Source organism: Gorilla gorilla, chromosome 1 (assembly GCF_029281585.2).
Source record: "Gorilla gorilla gorilla isolate KB3781 chromosome 1, NHGRI_mGorGor1-v2.1_pri, whole genome shotgun sequence".
Lineage (NCBI taxonomy): Eukaryota > Metazoa > Chordata > Mammalia > Primates > Hominidae > Gorilla > Gorilla gorilla.
In genome coordinates, this window is record NC_073224.2 from 18526345 (window position 1) to 18544682 (window position 18338).

The 18338-nt window shown below is 44.4% G+C and overlaps 1 protein-coding gene across 1 annotated transcript in view; it reads left to right on the forward strand.

The window, feature by feature from the left end:
• GALNT2 (polypeptide N-acetylgalactosaminyltransferase 2) overlaps positions 1-18338 on the forward strand; it is a 215067-nt gene that overhangs the window by 170140 nt on the left and 26589 nt on the right. The window contains exons 7-10 of the mRNA XM_031016643.3: positions 6407-6528; positions 9172-9259; positions 12301-12388; positions 13570-13673. Of these exons, the coding sequence (XP_030872503.3) occupies positions 6407-6528; positions 9172-9259; positions 12301-12388; positions 13570-13673 (402 nt within the window). The remainder of the gene's footprint in view (positions 1-6406; positions 6529-9171; positions 9260-12300; positions 12389-13569; positions 13674-18338) is intronic.

Sequence of the window (18338 nt, forward strand, 5' to 3'; positions counted from 1 at the left end):
ATTATTAGTATATTAGAGCAAGATCAAATTACATTTTTATTTATGTATTTAGAAAATTGGCTTCTTTCTTTCACAACCTAGGAAGTCTTATCAGTCCCTTGAGTACAAAAGTTTAGAAGAAAAACAAAGATTTAGCAATAAGAAGTTGAATGACTCCATGCTCCAGGCATCTGATAAAATAACCGGGATTCAAGTTTGACAGCCTGCTGAAGGTGAACCATCCAAAATGGGGAGACAGTACTGCAATTATATGCTCATGCGATTTTGCAAATGCCAACCTCGGAACCTTCTGTCAGTCTTATCTGTGCTGGAGCTGAGCTCATGAAGACTGTTTTACTGGCAGTTAGAAGAGAGGCTGTAAAGGAGGAAAGTAGTACACTGGAGTGTCTGGGAAGGAAGCTCCAATCACAATGTAATTAAATTAACATCCAGTGTGTCAGTGCTGTTAGAGACCCTGAAGACTGAATTGTTAGGCTCCTCCACGGTCGGGAGAAATCTTTCAGTATAGGAAAATCACAGAGCTTTGGAACCCATGCCACATTTGCTATTTAAGTCTGACTGTTGATCCAGGGGTGGTGATTGTATTCCTTCATCAGTGTAAAACTCTTTCTTCTCATTACATATGCACTCCAGCTGGAGTCAAGGAGTGAAGTTTTTCTTACTAGGAATCTTATTGGCCAACACAGTGATTGAGCCTGTTAGAACAGCATCATATTTTAACCAACTAGGGTCATCAACCTAGACATTCAAGATACATAAACAGTGGGATAAGCCTTGCCTTCTAAACAGGCTGTTTGCCAGAGTCACATCAGTCCACCAAGCCTGGAATAAACCAAAAAAAGGGCAATTTGCTGCCCCCTAAACACCTTCAAAATAACTTTATGAATTTAAACCCAAAGTATCTGCCATCCTACCCCATCACCTGGCACAGGCTTTAAAAAAAAAAAAATGGGGAAGGAGGAAAGAGAGATAGTGTTGGCACTGTAGATCACTTATGGGCCTTATCTAACAGTATCTTTGTCTTTAAACTGCTTAGAAATCAGAACAGTGCTTCTCAATATTAACTTTCCACTAGAATGTTCATTTGGGTTGAACCCGTGCTGGTATGTTGTTTCGGGGAAGGCATGAGAAGGGTGGGTTGGGAGAAGCCAGATTATGGAAAGCCTATATGGAACAGCTGAAGTCTGTAACATTGAATGAGAAAATATGTGCACACTTGCACACACACTCATGTATATATGTACCCATGTGTGTGTATAAGATCCCATCTATGTAAGCATACACACAAAGTGCTTGTAGTGATGCTACTAGATGACAAAGTAAATTAATTGCCTAAAATATTATGGTAGTGAAAGAGCAGTCTTAGGATCATTCTTCTGTGGATTTTATTGTGCATTGATTCTTAACTTAGCAATTTATTAGAAGCACCTAGGGAATTTAGGACCATGTCTTGCCCTCATTCACAATTAAATAGAAATTTCTGGATTTCTCTGGGTGGAGTGTGGGCAGCTGCGTTTTTAAAAGCTGCTAAAGTGATGCCGATGTACAGTGGAAGTTGAGAGCCTAGTACTTTCATTTTACAGATGGAAATACTAAACCTAAAGAGGCTAGGTGGCTTTCTCAAGGCTCTTACAGCTATTTAATGACAATAGTAGGACCAAAACCATGTTAATAATGAGATAAATCTTTTTCTCTGCATTTGTGGAGATAATCAAGTGGTATTTCTTTTTTTAATCTGTTAATATGGTGAAATACATTGGTTGATTTTCAGATATTAAACCAGCTTTGCATTCCTAGTATAAGCCCCTGTTGGTCATGATACAGTATCCTTTTAATATATTTTTGTTAAGGATTTTTATACCTGTGTTCATGGGAAACATTGGTCTGTAATTTTCTTAAAATGTATTTTTCCAGTTTTGGCATTATGGTTTACTAGCCTTATAAAACAAGACGGAAAGTGTGCCCTTCTATTTTATTTTCTAAAAGAGTTTGTATAATATTTTAATTATTTCTTTTTTAAATGTTTAATAGAATTAGCCAGTCTGGACCAAGAATTTTCTTTATGGAAAGATTTTTGATAACTAATTCAATCTTTTTAATGGATATAGGCGTATTCAGATCTGCTGTTTCTTTTTGTGTCTGTTTCAAGAAATTTTGTATTTTATCAACGTTTTTATATTTATTGGCTCAAAGTTGCTTATGATATTGTCTCTTTTTTTACTGTTTGTCAGATTACTATTACTATTTTATTGATTTTGGTACTTTATATCTTCTTATTTTCTTTATCTGTCTGCTGTTCATTGACTCTGTTCATTTTTTAAAAGAACCAATATTTGGCCTTTGTATTAGGATTCTCCAAAAGGACAGAACTAATAGGATAGATGTATATATAAACAGGAGTTTATTAAGGAATATTGACTCACGCAATCACGAGGTGAAGCCCCACAATAGGCCATCTGCAGCCGAGGAGCAGGGAAGCCAGTCCAAGTCCCAAAACCTCAAAAGTGGGGAAGCTGACAGTTCAGCCTTCAGTCAGTGGTTGAATGTCCAATAGTCCCAAAGCTGAAGAACTTGGAGTCCAATGTTCAAGGGCAGGAAGCATCCAGCATGGAAGAAAGATGTAGGCCGGGGGAGACCAAGCCAGTCCAGTCTCTCTACGTCCTTCTGTCTGCTTTTATTCTGGCCGTGCTGGCAGCTGATTAGATTGTGCCCACCCAGATTGAGGGTAGTTCATTTACATGTGGTGTAATCATTGGTGTGACTGGGTTTGGGTCTGCTCTTTGGCTGTTTCTTCTCTATTTGTACCATGTGCATTTTGCTTTTTGTAACTGCGTTCCTGCTTTCTTGCCTTCTTTTGGATTCATTGATTTTTTTAGTATTCCATTTGAATTATTCTTGTAGCTTTTCAGCAATACTTTTCATGTATGCACAGTTGCCCTGAGAATTACAACATACAGCTCTAACTTACAACAGTCTGCTTACGAGTCAACATCATACCACTTTAAATTTAAGAATTTTACAATAGTTAAATTGCATTTCCATTTCCCTTCCTATGTACTATCGTTATCATGTTTTTCTTCTACATACATCTTAAACCCCACAATACAGTGTTACATTTTTACTTCAAATAGTCAGTATCTATTAAATAAAGAGAAGAATATGTGGATATGTTAAGCTTATCCTCATATTTTCCATTTGTAGTATCTTTGTTTCTTTCCATAGATTGGAGTTTTTATTTAGCCCGAATAATTTTCTTTAGAATTTTTTCTCATAGGCAGCACAATCTCAGGTTTTATCTGAAGAATTTTTTTCTCCTTTGTTATTGGAGGCTATTTTCTTTCAGTGGAATCTGAGTTGACAATTAATTTTTCTTTCAGCACTTTAAAGGTTTCACTCCAGGCGGGGCGCAGTGGCTCACGCTTGTAATCCCAGCACTTTGGGAGGCCAAGGTGGGCAGATCACGAGGTCAGGAGTTTGAGACCAGCCTGGCCAACATGGTGAAACCCCGTCTTTACTAAAAATACGAAAATTAGCCGGGCATGGTGGCATGCACCTGTAGTCCCAGCTACTCGGGAGACTGAGGCAGAAGAATCGCTTGAACCTGGGAGGCGGAGGTTGCAGTGAGCCAATATTGTGCCACTGCACTCCAGCTTGAGTGACAGTGTGAGACTCTGTCTCAGAAAATTCATACTGTTGTTCCTTTGTATGTTATGGGTCATTTCCTCTGGCTGCTTTTCAGGTTGTCTCTATATCTGGTTTTTTTTTTTTTTTTTAACAATTTGATTATGATGTGCCTAGATTTAGTTTTCTTTATATTTATCCTGCTTCAAGTTTGCTGATGTAAATTGAATATGTAAGATGATGTTTTCCACCAAGTTTGGGAAATGACTGGCCTTTTATTTCTTCATGTATTTTTTTCTGACTCATTCTTGAACTTCAGTTGCACATATGTTATACCACTTGATATTGTCCTATAGATGACTAGACTTTTTCCCCCTTAATTTTTTCTCTGTCCACCAGATGGATCTATTTCTGTTGTTCCATCTTCAAGTTCGCTAGTCATTCTGCCATCTCCATTTTGCTACTAAGACCAGTCAGTGGATTTTTCATTTCAGATAATTTCATTTTTAAGTTCTGGAATACCCATTTGATTCTTTTTTATAGTTTTTATTTCTCTGCTCAGATTCCCCACCCATTCACTCATTAAAATTGTTGCCTTTGAGTTATTAAACATATTTATAATAGCTGCTTTTAAATCCTCCCCTGCTAATTCCAACCTCTGGGTCATCTCAGGGTGAACTTCTGATGACTTTTTTCCTCTTTGACGTAGTCTCCATTTTCCTATTTCTTCTCATGTGTAGTGATTTTTTATTTTATAATTGACATTGTGGATGATATGTTGTAGAAACACTGGATTATGTTATCTTTCTCTAAAGAGTATTCATCTTTGTTATATCGGGCAGTTAAATTACCAGATGATGATGCTGAACTTCTGTAGGCTCTTTTTGTACTTTGCTAGGATGAGTATGGTTTTTTTTCGTTTGTTTGTTTGTTTGTTTGTTTGTGACAGCGTTTCTCTCTTGTTGCTCAGGCTGGAGTGCAGTGGTGTGATCTCAGCCCACTGCAACCTCTGCCTCCTGGGTTCAAGCAATTCTCCTACCTCAGCCTCCCGAGTAGCTGGGATTACAGGCGCACGCCACCACGCCTGGCTAATTTTTTGTATTTTTAATAGAAACGGGTTTCACCATGTTAGCTAGGCCAGTCTTGAACTCCTGACCTCAGGTGATCTGCCCACCTCAGCCTCCCAAAGTGCTGGGATTACAGGCGTGAGCCACCACGCCGGGCCATGAGTCTGTTTTTATGAGTCCCTTATTCATGATACATAGTCTATATTCCTATGTGTGGTCTTTCTGAGGTTCCTGTAGAAGAACTGAGATCTTTACCAAGCACGTCACACTTGGCAGGACTCAAATTCCAAACTTTGTTTTCTCTGCAGTAGATGGCAGCTGAAACTCAGTTTTTTCTGCCTTCTTAACTGTTGCTTTTCATGTTGGACTTGGTTCCTGCGTGGTTCAGAAGTCAGCCAAAGATTTAACAGGAGGTTATTGCCAGATTTCGGGCCTACCTCCTTTCCAGGATCTCCTTCAGTTTCCAGATACCAGAAGCTCTGAACTCTCTATCCTCTTAACAACTCAAGCCAAAAAGGGCTACATTGCAGTGGATTGGAGCGCATCCTCGTGGAAAACGCCGTATAAACATGGAGCTTACTCAGTGTTATTTTCTTATTTTAAGGGGTTGGATCCTATCTAGTTTCTGTTTGCTTCTGGCTTTCAAATTGCTGCTTTTTATATTTTGCTCAGAGTTTATAATTGTTACTGGAGCAAAGGTTTGCCCCATACAAGTTGTTTTGCAATTATCACAACTTAAAATCTTTAGTCTTTTTCCCTGTTCTAGCATACAGCCACATAAGAATCACTGAAAACCCATTTTGACTGTGGAAAAAAGTACTTAGCAGACTTGTCCTCACGGGTTATGAATAGTTGCATCATCTTCACATAGAAAGCCCAGCATATATAGCAAAAGCCATTTATGACCACAACATCCAGGGATAAATATACTATTATTTATTTTATTTTATTTTTTATTTATTTTGAGACAGGGACTCACTCTTATCACCCAGGCTGGAGTGCAGTGGCGCAATCATGGCTCACTTCCCAGGCTCCAGTGATCCTCCCACCTCAGCCTCCCGAGCAGCTAGAACCACAGGCGCACGCACAGGCCACCACCCACGGCTAATTTTTGAAATACACTATTTGTATTTTGTGTCATAATGAACATGCACATTATTAACACATCACAAGTATATAAATTGTAGAATATGACCAATAGTATAACTAATTTTGTGTAAAAGGCAGACAGCAGGGCTTTGCAACTTATGTTGTTTAGCTCCTGATAAGTCTTAGAAGACAGAGATATTCACAACACTGTTACAAATATTATCACCACTAAAATCAACACCATTAGCACTGGAAGTCTCTGGGTGACACCTTCCTTAGCCCAGTTAGTTAGAAAACTGTTGCTGTGTCAGAGGAATGTAGTTATAAAAGTTCCACATTTTGGTTACTTGATAAAGGAGACTTCAGTAACGTAAAGGGCCTTTCTCAGAAGACGGTAGTTCTAAGAACGTTGTCCTCCCAGTCATCCAATATAACTATTAAAATTAAAAGTTCTGACAATAGTCTGTCTCATGGAGCAGTTTTGATCTCATCCAGCAAGTTTACAGTAACCTCCGTGCCCAGAAAGCAGGCTGCAGAGCTGCGGGCAGGGAGGCGTCGCCGGTTGGCATGGGGTTGTGCTGGCCCTGTGGCTTCTCTCTCCTGACGTGCTTTCCAACTCGCCACTGCAGGCCTCATGCGCTCACGGGTTCGGGGGGCCGATGCTGCCCAAGCCAAGGTCCTGACCTTCCTGGACAGTCACTGCGAGTGTAATGAGCACTGGCTGGAGCCCCTCCTGGAAAGGGTGGCAGAGGTGAGATGACGGGGGCTGGGAGGGGTGTCAGGTCGTGGGTGGTTGGTAGAGGGGACAGAGGGGAGCATGGTCCAGGGGAGGTGTAATGCAGGGAGTGGGGCGTCAGGGCTGGTAGGGGCTGAGCTCGCCGTCTGCAGTTTTCCTTGACAGAAAGAAAATGCCTTTGGGGCATTGTAGAAAGACTGTTTTACTGGCTGTAGGAATCCATCAGTAGGAGGAACCATCCGCTGACAGGTAGGAGGCGAGGATCAGCAGAGGCTGGTGAGAGCCTGATTAGTTGAAGGCAGCCCTTTTCATGGAAGCAGTTTCCTTCCCCGCCTACAGCTTCGCAGAGTGCTTAGAACATTGCCCGGCACCTAGCAAGTGCCATCTCTTGCAGCTCACAGAGCGGGGCGTGCTGGGGAAGCTGTCCCTGGGGCCACCTCTCTGCTCTTAGTGAGTAGGGCAGGTTAGCCCAGCAGGCTTCCAGGCTCCTGTGGGAGAGGGGTGTGGCTAGGAAGCATATAGGGACCGGTGATGTTGTCAGAGGGTGATCTGCAGCTACACTTCTGCACCTTCTGCTTTCTAGAAACATCATTGCTAATATTACATTTGGCCTCTTTTCATTTCTCTTGCCTTCTGCTTGTTTTATTGACTTTTCTTTCCTTCCTACTAAGAAAGCACTTCCTTGGGGGCGATAAAGCAAACTTAATGAAAGGAAATAGAAAATGAACAAGTAGTTCTGCCTAAGCATAGCAAGGATAGCTGATGGGCTGTGAGTCATGGAATACTAAGTAACCACAAGCTACTAGGAATTATGAAAATCATATTCATTACCCTTTATCAAGTTGGGGCTACATGCTAGGCCTTTTTTGTATGTTACCTGTAATGCACTTGTTATCTCCGTTTGACAGGTAAACAGGCTGGGGTTCAGGGAACTTTAATAATGCACGCAAAATCACACAGGTAGCAGAGCCAGGATTGCAAAGCCAGTTTCATTAAATCCCTATCTGAGCCCCTCTCTTAACACATGTACACACAGCTATATCCAAGAAGAACCCGCCCTGGAATCCCCACCCACCCCAACCCCACAACTTCTTGCTCTCCCTGGCTACGCTCCACCAGGCTGTCTCTCGGGGAAGCGCAGTCAAAACCAAAACTGCCATGGCAGTGTTTGGGTGTGCGAAGGTCACTGAGCTCAGTGGTCAGATTGTCAGAACTGCTTTGAACGCCTGCTCCTAAATTAAGGAGAGAAAGTGCCAAGCCTATTAACTTTCACTAAATTGAGCCTTATGAAACAAAATGTAAAGTAGATTATATCCTTTAACTCATACACCTAGAACCAGACTGAGCCAGGCAAGGAAAGTTGTGTTCTTCTCTGCCCTCAATGCACCACACAGCCTACTTTTCCCTGTAGATTTGCACCTGGGTGTTACAGAGCTTTGCAGTGTTTGCGTGTTCCTAATTAGCATGTTCCTTCACCTGTTCCTCTGATGTAGTATGTTCTTAGCTCTGCTGATTCTGTTACTAAGTTGTATTTCTAAATCTTTCTTCTGGCTAATAAGGGTTCTCTAAGTGGCTCAAGGAAAACACTTGCTCTTTGGTTAACTGTCAGCATGGGGCACAGTCCAGGGTCTCTCACCAGCATCCGTCATTTGAGCTTAAAGAGGTTAGAGATGTTAAAAGGCCTTATGTTCACAAACTCTTACCAGAATGATGGCAATGTGGCATAAAGACATGGCTCAATCTAGGGGGATTTTTTTTTTTTTAATAGAATCACAGGGGCTGGACGCAGTGGCTCACGCCTGTAATCCCAGCACTTTGGGAGGCCGAGGCAGGCAGATCACCTGAGGTCAGAAGTTCAAGAATAGCCTGACCAACATGGAGAAACCCCATCTCTACTAAAAATACAAAAATTAGCCGGGCGTGGTGGTGCCTATCTGTAATCCCAGCTGCTTGGGAGACTGAGGCAGTAGAATCACTTGAACCCGCGAGGCGGCGGTTGTGGTGAGCCAAGATCACGCCATTGCACTCCAGCCTGGGCAACAAGAGTGAAACTCCGTCTCAAAAAAAAAACAAAACAAAAAAACAAAAAAGATAGAATTACAGATGAGGCAAACGTAGAATCTGGAAATCTCTAGTTGATTTGGTTAACCTTCTGCTGTGACAATATTGATACTTACCACATCTCTCTCACACACACACACTCCCACATAGAAATATATTCCTAATTTTGATGTATGAGCATTTTAGCAGTGACTCCATTCCTGAAGTTTACTGCAGCTCACAAATCACTAATGGTATTTGGGCAAACAGAAAAGGACCCTTGGGACACAGCAACACAGTTTTTGCCTTTAGCTGGGTGAACTGATAGCTACCTGTCCCATAACCATGGGTGTCTCCACTTCTAGAGTGACTCCTGCTACGCACCCACTCCTGACCTCCCTCCCTGCCTCCCAGCAGGCCACAGCACATCTGTGGATGGCCAAGAGCAAGACCTTCTGGGTCTGGGTGGGGAGGCTGGGTTCTTGAGGGCCTAGGGTAGAAGGTAGTAAGGGCCAGTTGGGTTTGCCCTGTGCCTGCCTAACACTAATGCCTTCTATGGTTGGGCAGGTTTTTTGTTTTGCTGGGATTTTGATAACTACTCCTCTCTTTGTATTTTAGGACAGGACTCGGGTTGTGTCACCCATCATCGATGTCATTAATATGGACAACTTTCAGTATGTGGGGGCATCTGCTGACTTGAAGGGCGGTAGGTGTCTGTCGTGGTGCCCCTGCCTAGCTCGTCGCGTCTACACCAGCATCTGATCACCACAATCTCTCATTGTCAGGAGTGACAGTGACAACAGTGTTCAGGCCGTAGTGTGTGTTCTGAGTAAAAACCACCTGTGTGCTTAACGAGTAGGACTTCATAAAGAGAAAAAAAAATAGGCTTGCTCCCTTAAAGAGCTTCCTGGGTTTCCCTTTCTCCTCTTCCTTGACCTTCTGTCACTTTTGCGAGCCATGTGGTTCCATGAACAGATATGGCATCCTTCATGATCAGAGATGATGAAGCCCTCCTTGCAGGAATCTGGGGTGAGAAGCTTCACGGAGCTGAGGCTTTGTGGGATTCAAGGGGCTGGAGCCTGTCTTTGCCTTCTCTGCTCACCCTGGCTATTTCTCTGACAGCCTGGTCTCTTTCTGGTTGCTCAGATGGAGACCTGTGTCATCCTCAACCCCCTCGCCCTCACCAAGCCCACGTGTTACCCTGTTCTGCTGATACAGCCCCTTGTATGTATCATGGTTTCTTGTACCCCTCTTTCCCAGCCCAACACCTGTGCCTACATCACCCCAGTCCCCTGCCGTTGGAATGACCACACCAGTTTCCTGTATGTCCTCACAACACCCACCCTGGAGCCCCAAGAGCACTTTGTCTGTTTACCCTCTTAAAAATTATCAAAGACCTCAAAGAGCTTTCATCTGTGTGAAGATGAACTATTCTAGATAGACACTGGGCAGAGGGTTAACTGATGGTCTAACATCAAAAAAGAAGACAGTAAAACTATAAAATAGGGCATTGGCCAGGTGCAGTGGCTCACGCCTATAATCCCAGCACTTTGGGGAGGCTAAGGTGGGAGGATTGCTTGAGCCCAGGAGTTCAAGACCAGCCTGGGCAACGTAACAAGACTCTTGTCTCTATTAAAAAAAAAAAAAAAAAAAAAAATTAGCTGCGTGTGATGGCATGCCAGCTACTCAGGGGGCTAAGGTGGGAGGATCACTTGAGCCTGCGAGGTCAAGGCTGCAGTGAGCCACAATCAACCCTGGGAGACAGAGTGAGACCCTGTTTATTCATACACACACACATACATGTGCAAGCAAGCCTTAACCCCAGAAAACAGAATACTTGGACTTTTTAGGGAGACTCAGCCATGGTCCTAGACACTGTGGGCTTTGGCCCCACCTGCCTCTTGCAGGCCCCGTCATCACGGGCAGGCCATTTTGCCTCTGCTCCTCAGCTTCCCACTCTGGGAAATGGGATGATAACTGTGCTGGCCACACAGGGCATAGTGGAATTAGACATCAGCGGGAGGGCGGGCATGCTTGGAGGACCGTACCTAGGGTTGGAAACATAACATTCGGGAACGATTCCCAGCAAATGGTAAGAAGTAAAATGTTTGGGGACATTAAAGAGGAGGGATCCTTAGATAGCTAGAAAGCCTGGCTTTCAGAATGTTGTATTTCCCCAAGTATTGGAAGAGCTGAGATCTACCAGGCGCTATTTCTCCCAAAGCAGCTGCGTATGTCAGAGCAGGGGCAAGAACAGCCAGGTGCTCCGTGTGGGGGTGCAGGTCTTCTGGGTCAGAGGAACGGGGCCACGTTCACCCTAAGAGCATTTTATGAAATTCCTTTAGAAAAAAAATCAAGGATGCCATTCTTAACAGATCTTTAATCTGCTATAGCCTCTCTCTTTGGACCAAATTAATAAAATAAATAATAAGATAATAGTAAACATCAAAAAATAAAGGAAAGGTTATGTCAGCTAATCCTTAATCTTCTCTTGTTAGTGAAACAGCCAGGACATTGTTTTTCTGGTTTTCCTTCGTGGCCTTTGAGGCACCATGATAAGAGCCAGCTCAGGGGCCCGCAGGGGTCTCCTCTCTGTGCATTCCTGTCCCCACTGCCTGGGCCCCTGTCCATTTCCCTCTCTCTTTGCCTGAGGCCACTCTGTGCTGCAGTGAGGGAGCTGGGAGACCTCTTTGTCCAGAGCCATAAATTCTTGGCCAGCCCAGGACACTCAGAAACCCTCACCCGCCATCCTTCAGTCACTGGGCCTGTCAGGGTGGACAGACTATGAATTGAAAGCATGCAGACAAATCCAAACTTGGGCACTGCAAAAGCCCTGTTGACAAAAAGCCTGATGGCAGAGAGCTTAAGAAGATTGAAAGATGCATGCCCTAGAGTCATTAGGTTTTGCTGTCAGACCCTTGGAATTGGAAATGCAGCACCATGAGCCATGTGTTTGCCAAGAAGTGGCCTCCTGATGCACCAGGACAGCTTCCGCAGGTGGGGCCTGCTGGCCTCCAAGAGGCACTATGTGTGTGACCCTGGGAGCAAGAGCAAGACCTGAGGCCCTGCAGATGCCCACAACCAAGTCCGGGTACAGGGTCCGGGCTCTTCCATCCTCAGAGGTCTGTGGATTCCAAAAATGAAATGCAACAGGTGCCAAATATATCTGAAATTGAAGCTTATTTGCCCAGCTTGGCAACTTCTGCTGGCTCATTTTCCCTTAAAGTTTTCATATTCCCAGCATGTTCCCACTCCATTCTTGCTGCAAATACAGTCTGAAGTTTGCTGGCCCAGGGAACTGACAAAGCCTCGTTCCCTCCCCAGCATTGCCTTCCCCTGGGGCAGTGTTGGAGGTACCACAGCTTGATTTTCATGTTGGATGCTCTTTTTCCTCACATCCTTACAGCCCTTGGACATGCCCTGGTTATCACCACACAGACCCCAGTTCTCTCCCCATATTTCATTTTTTCTTATGCATTTCAATATTAGAAAAGCCTGACTCACATTTTCTTTAGGGAGGGGCAGGGAGAAGATTTCAACATTCACCCTCACTGCCGGTCTCTCTCTTCAGCTACACCCACGCCCCCAGTCCCCTTCTCTCTCCTCCACACCTTCTTTTTTGGCTTTGTTTTGGTTTTCATTGAGTTCTGTCCAAACATCGAATATTTTTAAGCTGTGAGGAATGGGGGTGTCGGGAGGAAGTGGCCAGTCTCTTGTCAACACCCTGTTTCTTTTCCTGGCTGGCAGGTTTTGATTGGAACTTGGTATTCAAGTGGGATTACATGACGCCTGAGCAGAGAAGGTCCCGGCAGGGGAACCCAGTCGCCCCTATAAAGTAAGTGCCAGCATCCTTCAGGGTGCCCCTCCCAGATGAGACCCCAGGTTCCAGCTTCTTTGCTGGGCCCGCGCCGCCTGGAGACCCAGTGGGGGCTGTTCACCTTCTGCCCTCCGGTTTCCCCTCGTCTTAGCTCAAAGATGAGCACCTTGCACCAGGTCATAGAATAAAATCCTTGGAGATTTCTTTTCCACAGTTGAAGTCTCACATAGGTTTATAAGGCCTATCTGCTAGGTCTGTGCATTCCTGTATGTTGATAATGTAGAGCGTTTCTGTAGCAGAGCAGGATCTCCGAGCTGACCTCAGGCCCAGGAAAAGGGGCTTGGTGGGCAGCAGGAGGCTTACTGCTGCCACTGCCCAGCAGGCCTTTGCTCTCCTGCAGAGGAAGGAGCCCATGCTCATGAAGCCCATGCTTTAAGATTCCCAGGCCGGGCAGTGGGCTTTCTGGTTGAGAGTCAGGATGCCTTCTCTAGCTGGGGAGAGAAGGGGGCCACCTCTTCCAAGTTGGCACACGGTTAAGTGAGATAGCATTCACAGAGTACTTAGCGCTGAAATATATTTGCTGACATTTAGCCAACATCTGCAGTGTGCTATAGACCTTCCCAGCACTTTACACTGAATTCGCACAGCATCTCTTCTGGGAACAAAGTAGGGAGCTCAGCGTACATCTGTTGTCAACCCCTTCCTGGGATGATGAAGTGAGGAGCATGGTGGGTTCCCTTGTAGGAGGTGGAGTCTCATCTACGATAGTGATAATGAGAGCTGGTGCTGTGGAGCATTTCCTAAGCATGCTCAGGGCTTTATGCCCATGATTTTTTGCAATCCTCGTAGCTACCCTATAAGGAAACTGACACACAGAAAGGCCGAGTTCTTTGCCTATGGCAGCGTGTCAGTGAGTGATCCAGCCCCGGCAGTCGCTCCCGCATAGGGGAGGCTCAGTCCAGCCCCTGGCACTGTGGGAACATCCAGGCAGGGACAGTGGGGGAGGCATTTGAAGGCAGCAGTGGTGAAGCAGAGAGAGTGGCATGCTGGGCACTGAGCAGAAAACAGTGGCAGTGTGGCTGTTCTGAAGATCAGCTTATTGTTAGGGAATCAAGGCTTGGCCTTGGCGCAAGGGTGCTGGCAGTCTAACCTTGACTTTGCCCTCTCCTCCCTCCCCCCTCTTCTTTCTGCCTCTTTAGAACCCCTATGATTGCTGGTGGGCTGTTTGTGATGGATAAGTTCTATTTTGAAGAACTGGGGAAGTACGACATGATGATGGATGTATGGGGAGGAGAGAACCTAGGTATGTACAAGCCTCAAATCTCAGGACAGAGAAGTGCCTCAGCTCTGCAAAAGGCAGGGTGCCAATTGGAAAAAAAATTTAAAAGGCTTCAGAGTGACCATTCACTGGGCTTAATCGATCCTTGCAAACACATACGTAACACCCCTTTTGCTCTTGAAAGTCTCATGAGTTGGGCATTAAAATGTGCCTCCCTAAGTTAGAGTGGAGGATGCCAGAATACGGATAAAGTCTTTGAAGGGAAATGCAAACTCTTTCAAGGCGTCTGAACCCAAGTGTTTGGAATGTTGCAGGCTTGCAAAAACAGAGGGAAACAGTCCAGGAGCTCAGATTCATGCTGAGTGGTGGAGAGTGGAAAATGAACCCCGGCGAGGCTGGTGGGATTGATTGAATTGAAATCATGAAAATCCGATGGGGCAGGGAGGCCTTGGCACTTAATCCCTTCTCGACTACCTTTGTGAATGGTTCTCATTTGTTTTTCTGTTTGTTTGTTTTTTTGTTTTTAAATACCCCATGCAAATTATTTTTACCCAGGTTTAGGCACAGCAAAATTTTACACGTTGTGGTCTATATTGGTAGCCTTATATTTACCGCATAAAAGATGAAAAGATGTGTTTTGTTTGTTTAGGGTTTGGAGTGGGGGAGATCTTTTTGCTTGTTTCAATTAAAGCCTTTTGTTTCAAATGCTTGACATTCTGAGCGAATTCTCCTGGGCTGCTGAGTGTTGTTAACTTACATTCGTCCTTGGGTGAGTGTACCCTGGAGGACAGGGGAGAAGGAAAGAGGGAAAAATGAGGCCACTCATTTTTAATAGTTTTGAGACTTTGAAAGTTTTTGTTACTTTAAAAGAAAAGACTAGCCTAGCCTATTATTTTTCCATTGTTTTATGATGTTGAAGTCAGTGATACCATCTCATCTTTGAGGATTTCTCTGCCTTGGTTTGATGTTGAAAGCTTCTTTAGGCTCGATTACTATACTGTGCGGGTGGAGGGACCTTGAGTCAAACTCCTTTTGGGTTGTTTTAAAAAAATGATACATTAACCTCTAGGGAAAGCTTGGATTGAAGTCACTTGAGTACAAAAGGCTTCAGAATTGTTAACCCTCTAAAGAGAGTTCTGTCACCCTGTTCCATGGGTATCCCCTAATGGTTTAGTGGAAATCCAGCAGGCCAGGGTCGCCCAGTAGGGCAGCGTATCATGTAGGTGGCCATTTCTCAAAAACAGTGTGGTTTTCAGAAGTTTGCATACTATTAGCTGAAATGAGACATCAGCCAGCATTTTGTGTCATCGTGTAGGAAGAGTGTTGATTTACATATCTAAGGAGGCATTCACCCAGAGATTGGGGGGAAGATTTGTTGTAAGGAGCTGCTTTATTGTGGTTTGGTGTTTGTATTTATTATGTAGCTGTGCCTAGGAGGTTCTAGGGTCTGAGCGGTTCAGGTTGGGGTGAAGATGAACCCCGCAAGCAGGAGCGCATCTCTGCCCAGGAAGGCTGGGGCATCTGTCCCTCCGTGAGGGACTCTCCTGGGTTATGCTGAGGACTTGGACTCCCAGTGAGGTTTGGCGGGCTCAAGAGCTTCACGTGAGAAGGCCATGCCATGAGCCTTTCTCCTTAGCACTGCTCTAGCTTCTGCTTCTGGGGGGCCGTGCACACTACTAGCCATTGCCAACCTGAGGGGCCTCTGTGGGTGTGCATTGGGAGAGGTGTGTGGTGCAGAGAGGCCCGAGTAAGATCCAAAACCACCTCCTCAACGTGTGCCCCGCTGGAATGACCAGAGCTTCCCATTTTCCTAATCATGTAAGTCCTTATGTCATTTAAGCAATTAAAATGGAGGACCAAGAACCTAACCCTTAACTCTAACAATGGGGGTAAGGCTCCTTGGGGGCATCATCTGTGTTTCTCTACATCCCTGTCGTGCAAGGATGATGCTAAGTACTTCCAGGGAATCATCTGTTTGTGCTTTCTTAACGGAGTGTGGTCTGCAGAGGTCATGCACCTTGCCCAGGGTCTCAGAACCAAGATGTAAACACTAACTGCCTAATTAAAAAGCCATTGACTTTTACTGAGTAATTATCCTCAAAGTTATAAGGTTCAAATGAAATCAACGTTGAAGATACTGTAGTTATACTTAGCCTTGAAAATCTCCCACAAAAGCCCTGGAAGGATCCCTTGTTGGCTTAACAGATTCCCCATAGAGAAGCCAAGGGGATTTCCTAGCCCCTGATTCTAAATCTTGTGGTGAGGCAAATGGATATTTAAATTTTATTTTCTGAAATAGAGACAACAACTTTTTTTTTTTTTTTTTTTTTTTTTGAGATGGAGTCTCGCTCTGTCACCAGGCTGGAGTACAGTGGCACATTCTTGGCTCACCGCAACGTTCGCCTCCCGGGTTCAAGTGATTCTCCTGCCTCAGCCTCCCAAGTAACTGGGATTACAGGCATGTGCCACCATGCCCGGCTAATTTTTTGTATTTTTAGTAGAGACAGGGTTTCTCCATGTTGGTCAGGCTGGTCTCAAACTCCCAACCTCAGGTGATCCGCCTGCCTCGGCCTCCCAAAGTGTTGGGATTACAGGCATGAGCCACTGCGCCCAGCCGACAACTTCTTAGGTTGTGTTGGGAACTGTAAAAAGTAAAGTCAGAAACTTTCACTGCTTATGCTTATGTGATTGTAACCATACATTTTCTATTACTACAAGAGAGTTGCTTATTAAAGCCCCATAACAGCTGCATGGATCACCCATTCCTAGTGAGTGAGGCATTAGTTTGCTGGACCCAAGTAGAAACTCATGGTGTTCTGACCCCTGTGTTGTATTTCCTGCCATGTGCCTGGCATTCTGGGCACCTGTTGCCATAACTAGGTTGACTGCCTGCAGGATTTGCTATCAACTCACTGTATGTATGGTCTGTGATGGACCCACCCTATTTCTGATCAATCTGCATTGGTGACAGTGACTGCACACTCTGTAGATATTATATGTGTATATTTGTACTTCTTTTAATTTGTTAATTGACAGATAATAATTGTGCATATTCATGGGATACATAGTGATGTTTTAATACATATAATGTATGGTGATCAGATCAAGGAAATTAGCATATCCATCATCTCAAACATGTAGCATGTCTTTGTGTTGGGAACATTCAGTATCCTCCTCCTGGTTATTTGAAACTATGTATATATTATGGGTCCCTAGAGTCACCCTACAGGGCTGTAGAACACAAGCAAGATCCCTCTTCTCTAGCTGTAATTTTGTGTCCTTGAAAAAATCCCTACTCCTTCCTTCCCAGCCTTTACTATCCTCCGTTATACTTTTTACTTCTGTGAGATCAGTGTTTTTTAGCTTCCATGTGTGGGTGAAAACATGGTATTCAACTTTCTGTTCTTACTTCACTTAATTTCCTGGGAATACTATCCAGCCAGGAAAAAAATGAAGTCCTGTCCTTCACAGTAACTCTGTTGATTCTTGTCTTGCCTCCCTAACATGTTCTTAGGGATCTTAGATAATACAGCGGAAAATTCCCTTTTGTATTATACAAACCTTGTAAAGAAAAACTGTTTTTTGCCTTTCAGAAAATTCTTAGTTTTTCTGTTGAATCTGTTTCTTGCATTCAGTCGGACCCCTGACTCAGACTCCAGTCACTCGCCTAGTCAGTGGTGATAAGGGCAGGTACCTGGTTGGAAGGTACCTGTGTGTCACAAAAGGCGCACCAGTCAGTCTAAGCTTCGACTAAGTTCCAATGCCCAGGGCAGTCTGTGTGTTTAAGTAGGTATGGGTAGTGCCTAGACCTACACATCTCATTCCTCCTGCCGGTCAGTTCTGTGTTGAAGCAAGTCAACAGCAGCCTTCCCCAGGGAGCATTCCTACCTGGGCCAGTTGGGTACTGACTGGTCCAAGCCTGTGAGCAGCGTGCAGATATCAATCAGTTACTTGACTGTCCTTGGTCACTACCATAGTCCGTAAGGCAGTCCCTAAGTCCATAGTCCGTAAGTCCAAACTCTGCCTGGAGGCTTGAGCCTGCTAATACACAGGGACTTGTATTTAATAAACTTTTCCATTTGAGGGAAGGGATTATTTTTCCCTGGATGAGAAAAGCCAAGATGCATCCTGGGGTTCAGTCTGTTAAAAATAAGTTTTAGAGAAAGATGGCATATATGGTTGTCTAGAATATGTAACAATAAAGCTTAATTGTACATATTTATATACCTTCAGTGTTGCCTTTTCCCACGGTGTTGGTATGAAGCAAGTGCAAATGATCGTGAGCCAGCTAGTGAAGAATTCAGCACAAGTGTTTTGTCACTCAGTAGTTATGATGATACTGGGGGGTATACATGATCTTATGCCAGGAGGCCTTTATATTTACAGTAGACCAAGAAGCATGCTTGTCTCAAGGTGTCTACTCCACATCTGAAAAATATTTCCCCGTGAACATTTTTTCTTGATTGTATTGTGGTCCAGAGATCCAAGTGTGTCAAATGTCTCTCCTTTAGAGAGTTCTGCATCAGGTTCTGGAAAGAGGAAGGTCCTTATCAGATCTCCTTCAGCAGCAGAGGGCATGGGAGCCCCATGATGGGATGGTCGGGGGGGCCTCTGTACCTGCTCGGTGTGTCTGCTGTTGCAGAGGTGCGTCCCAGGCTCTGTCAGTCACCCGTGTCTTGTTCATTGTCT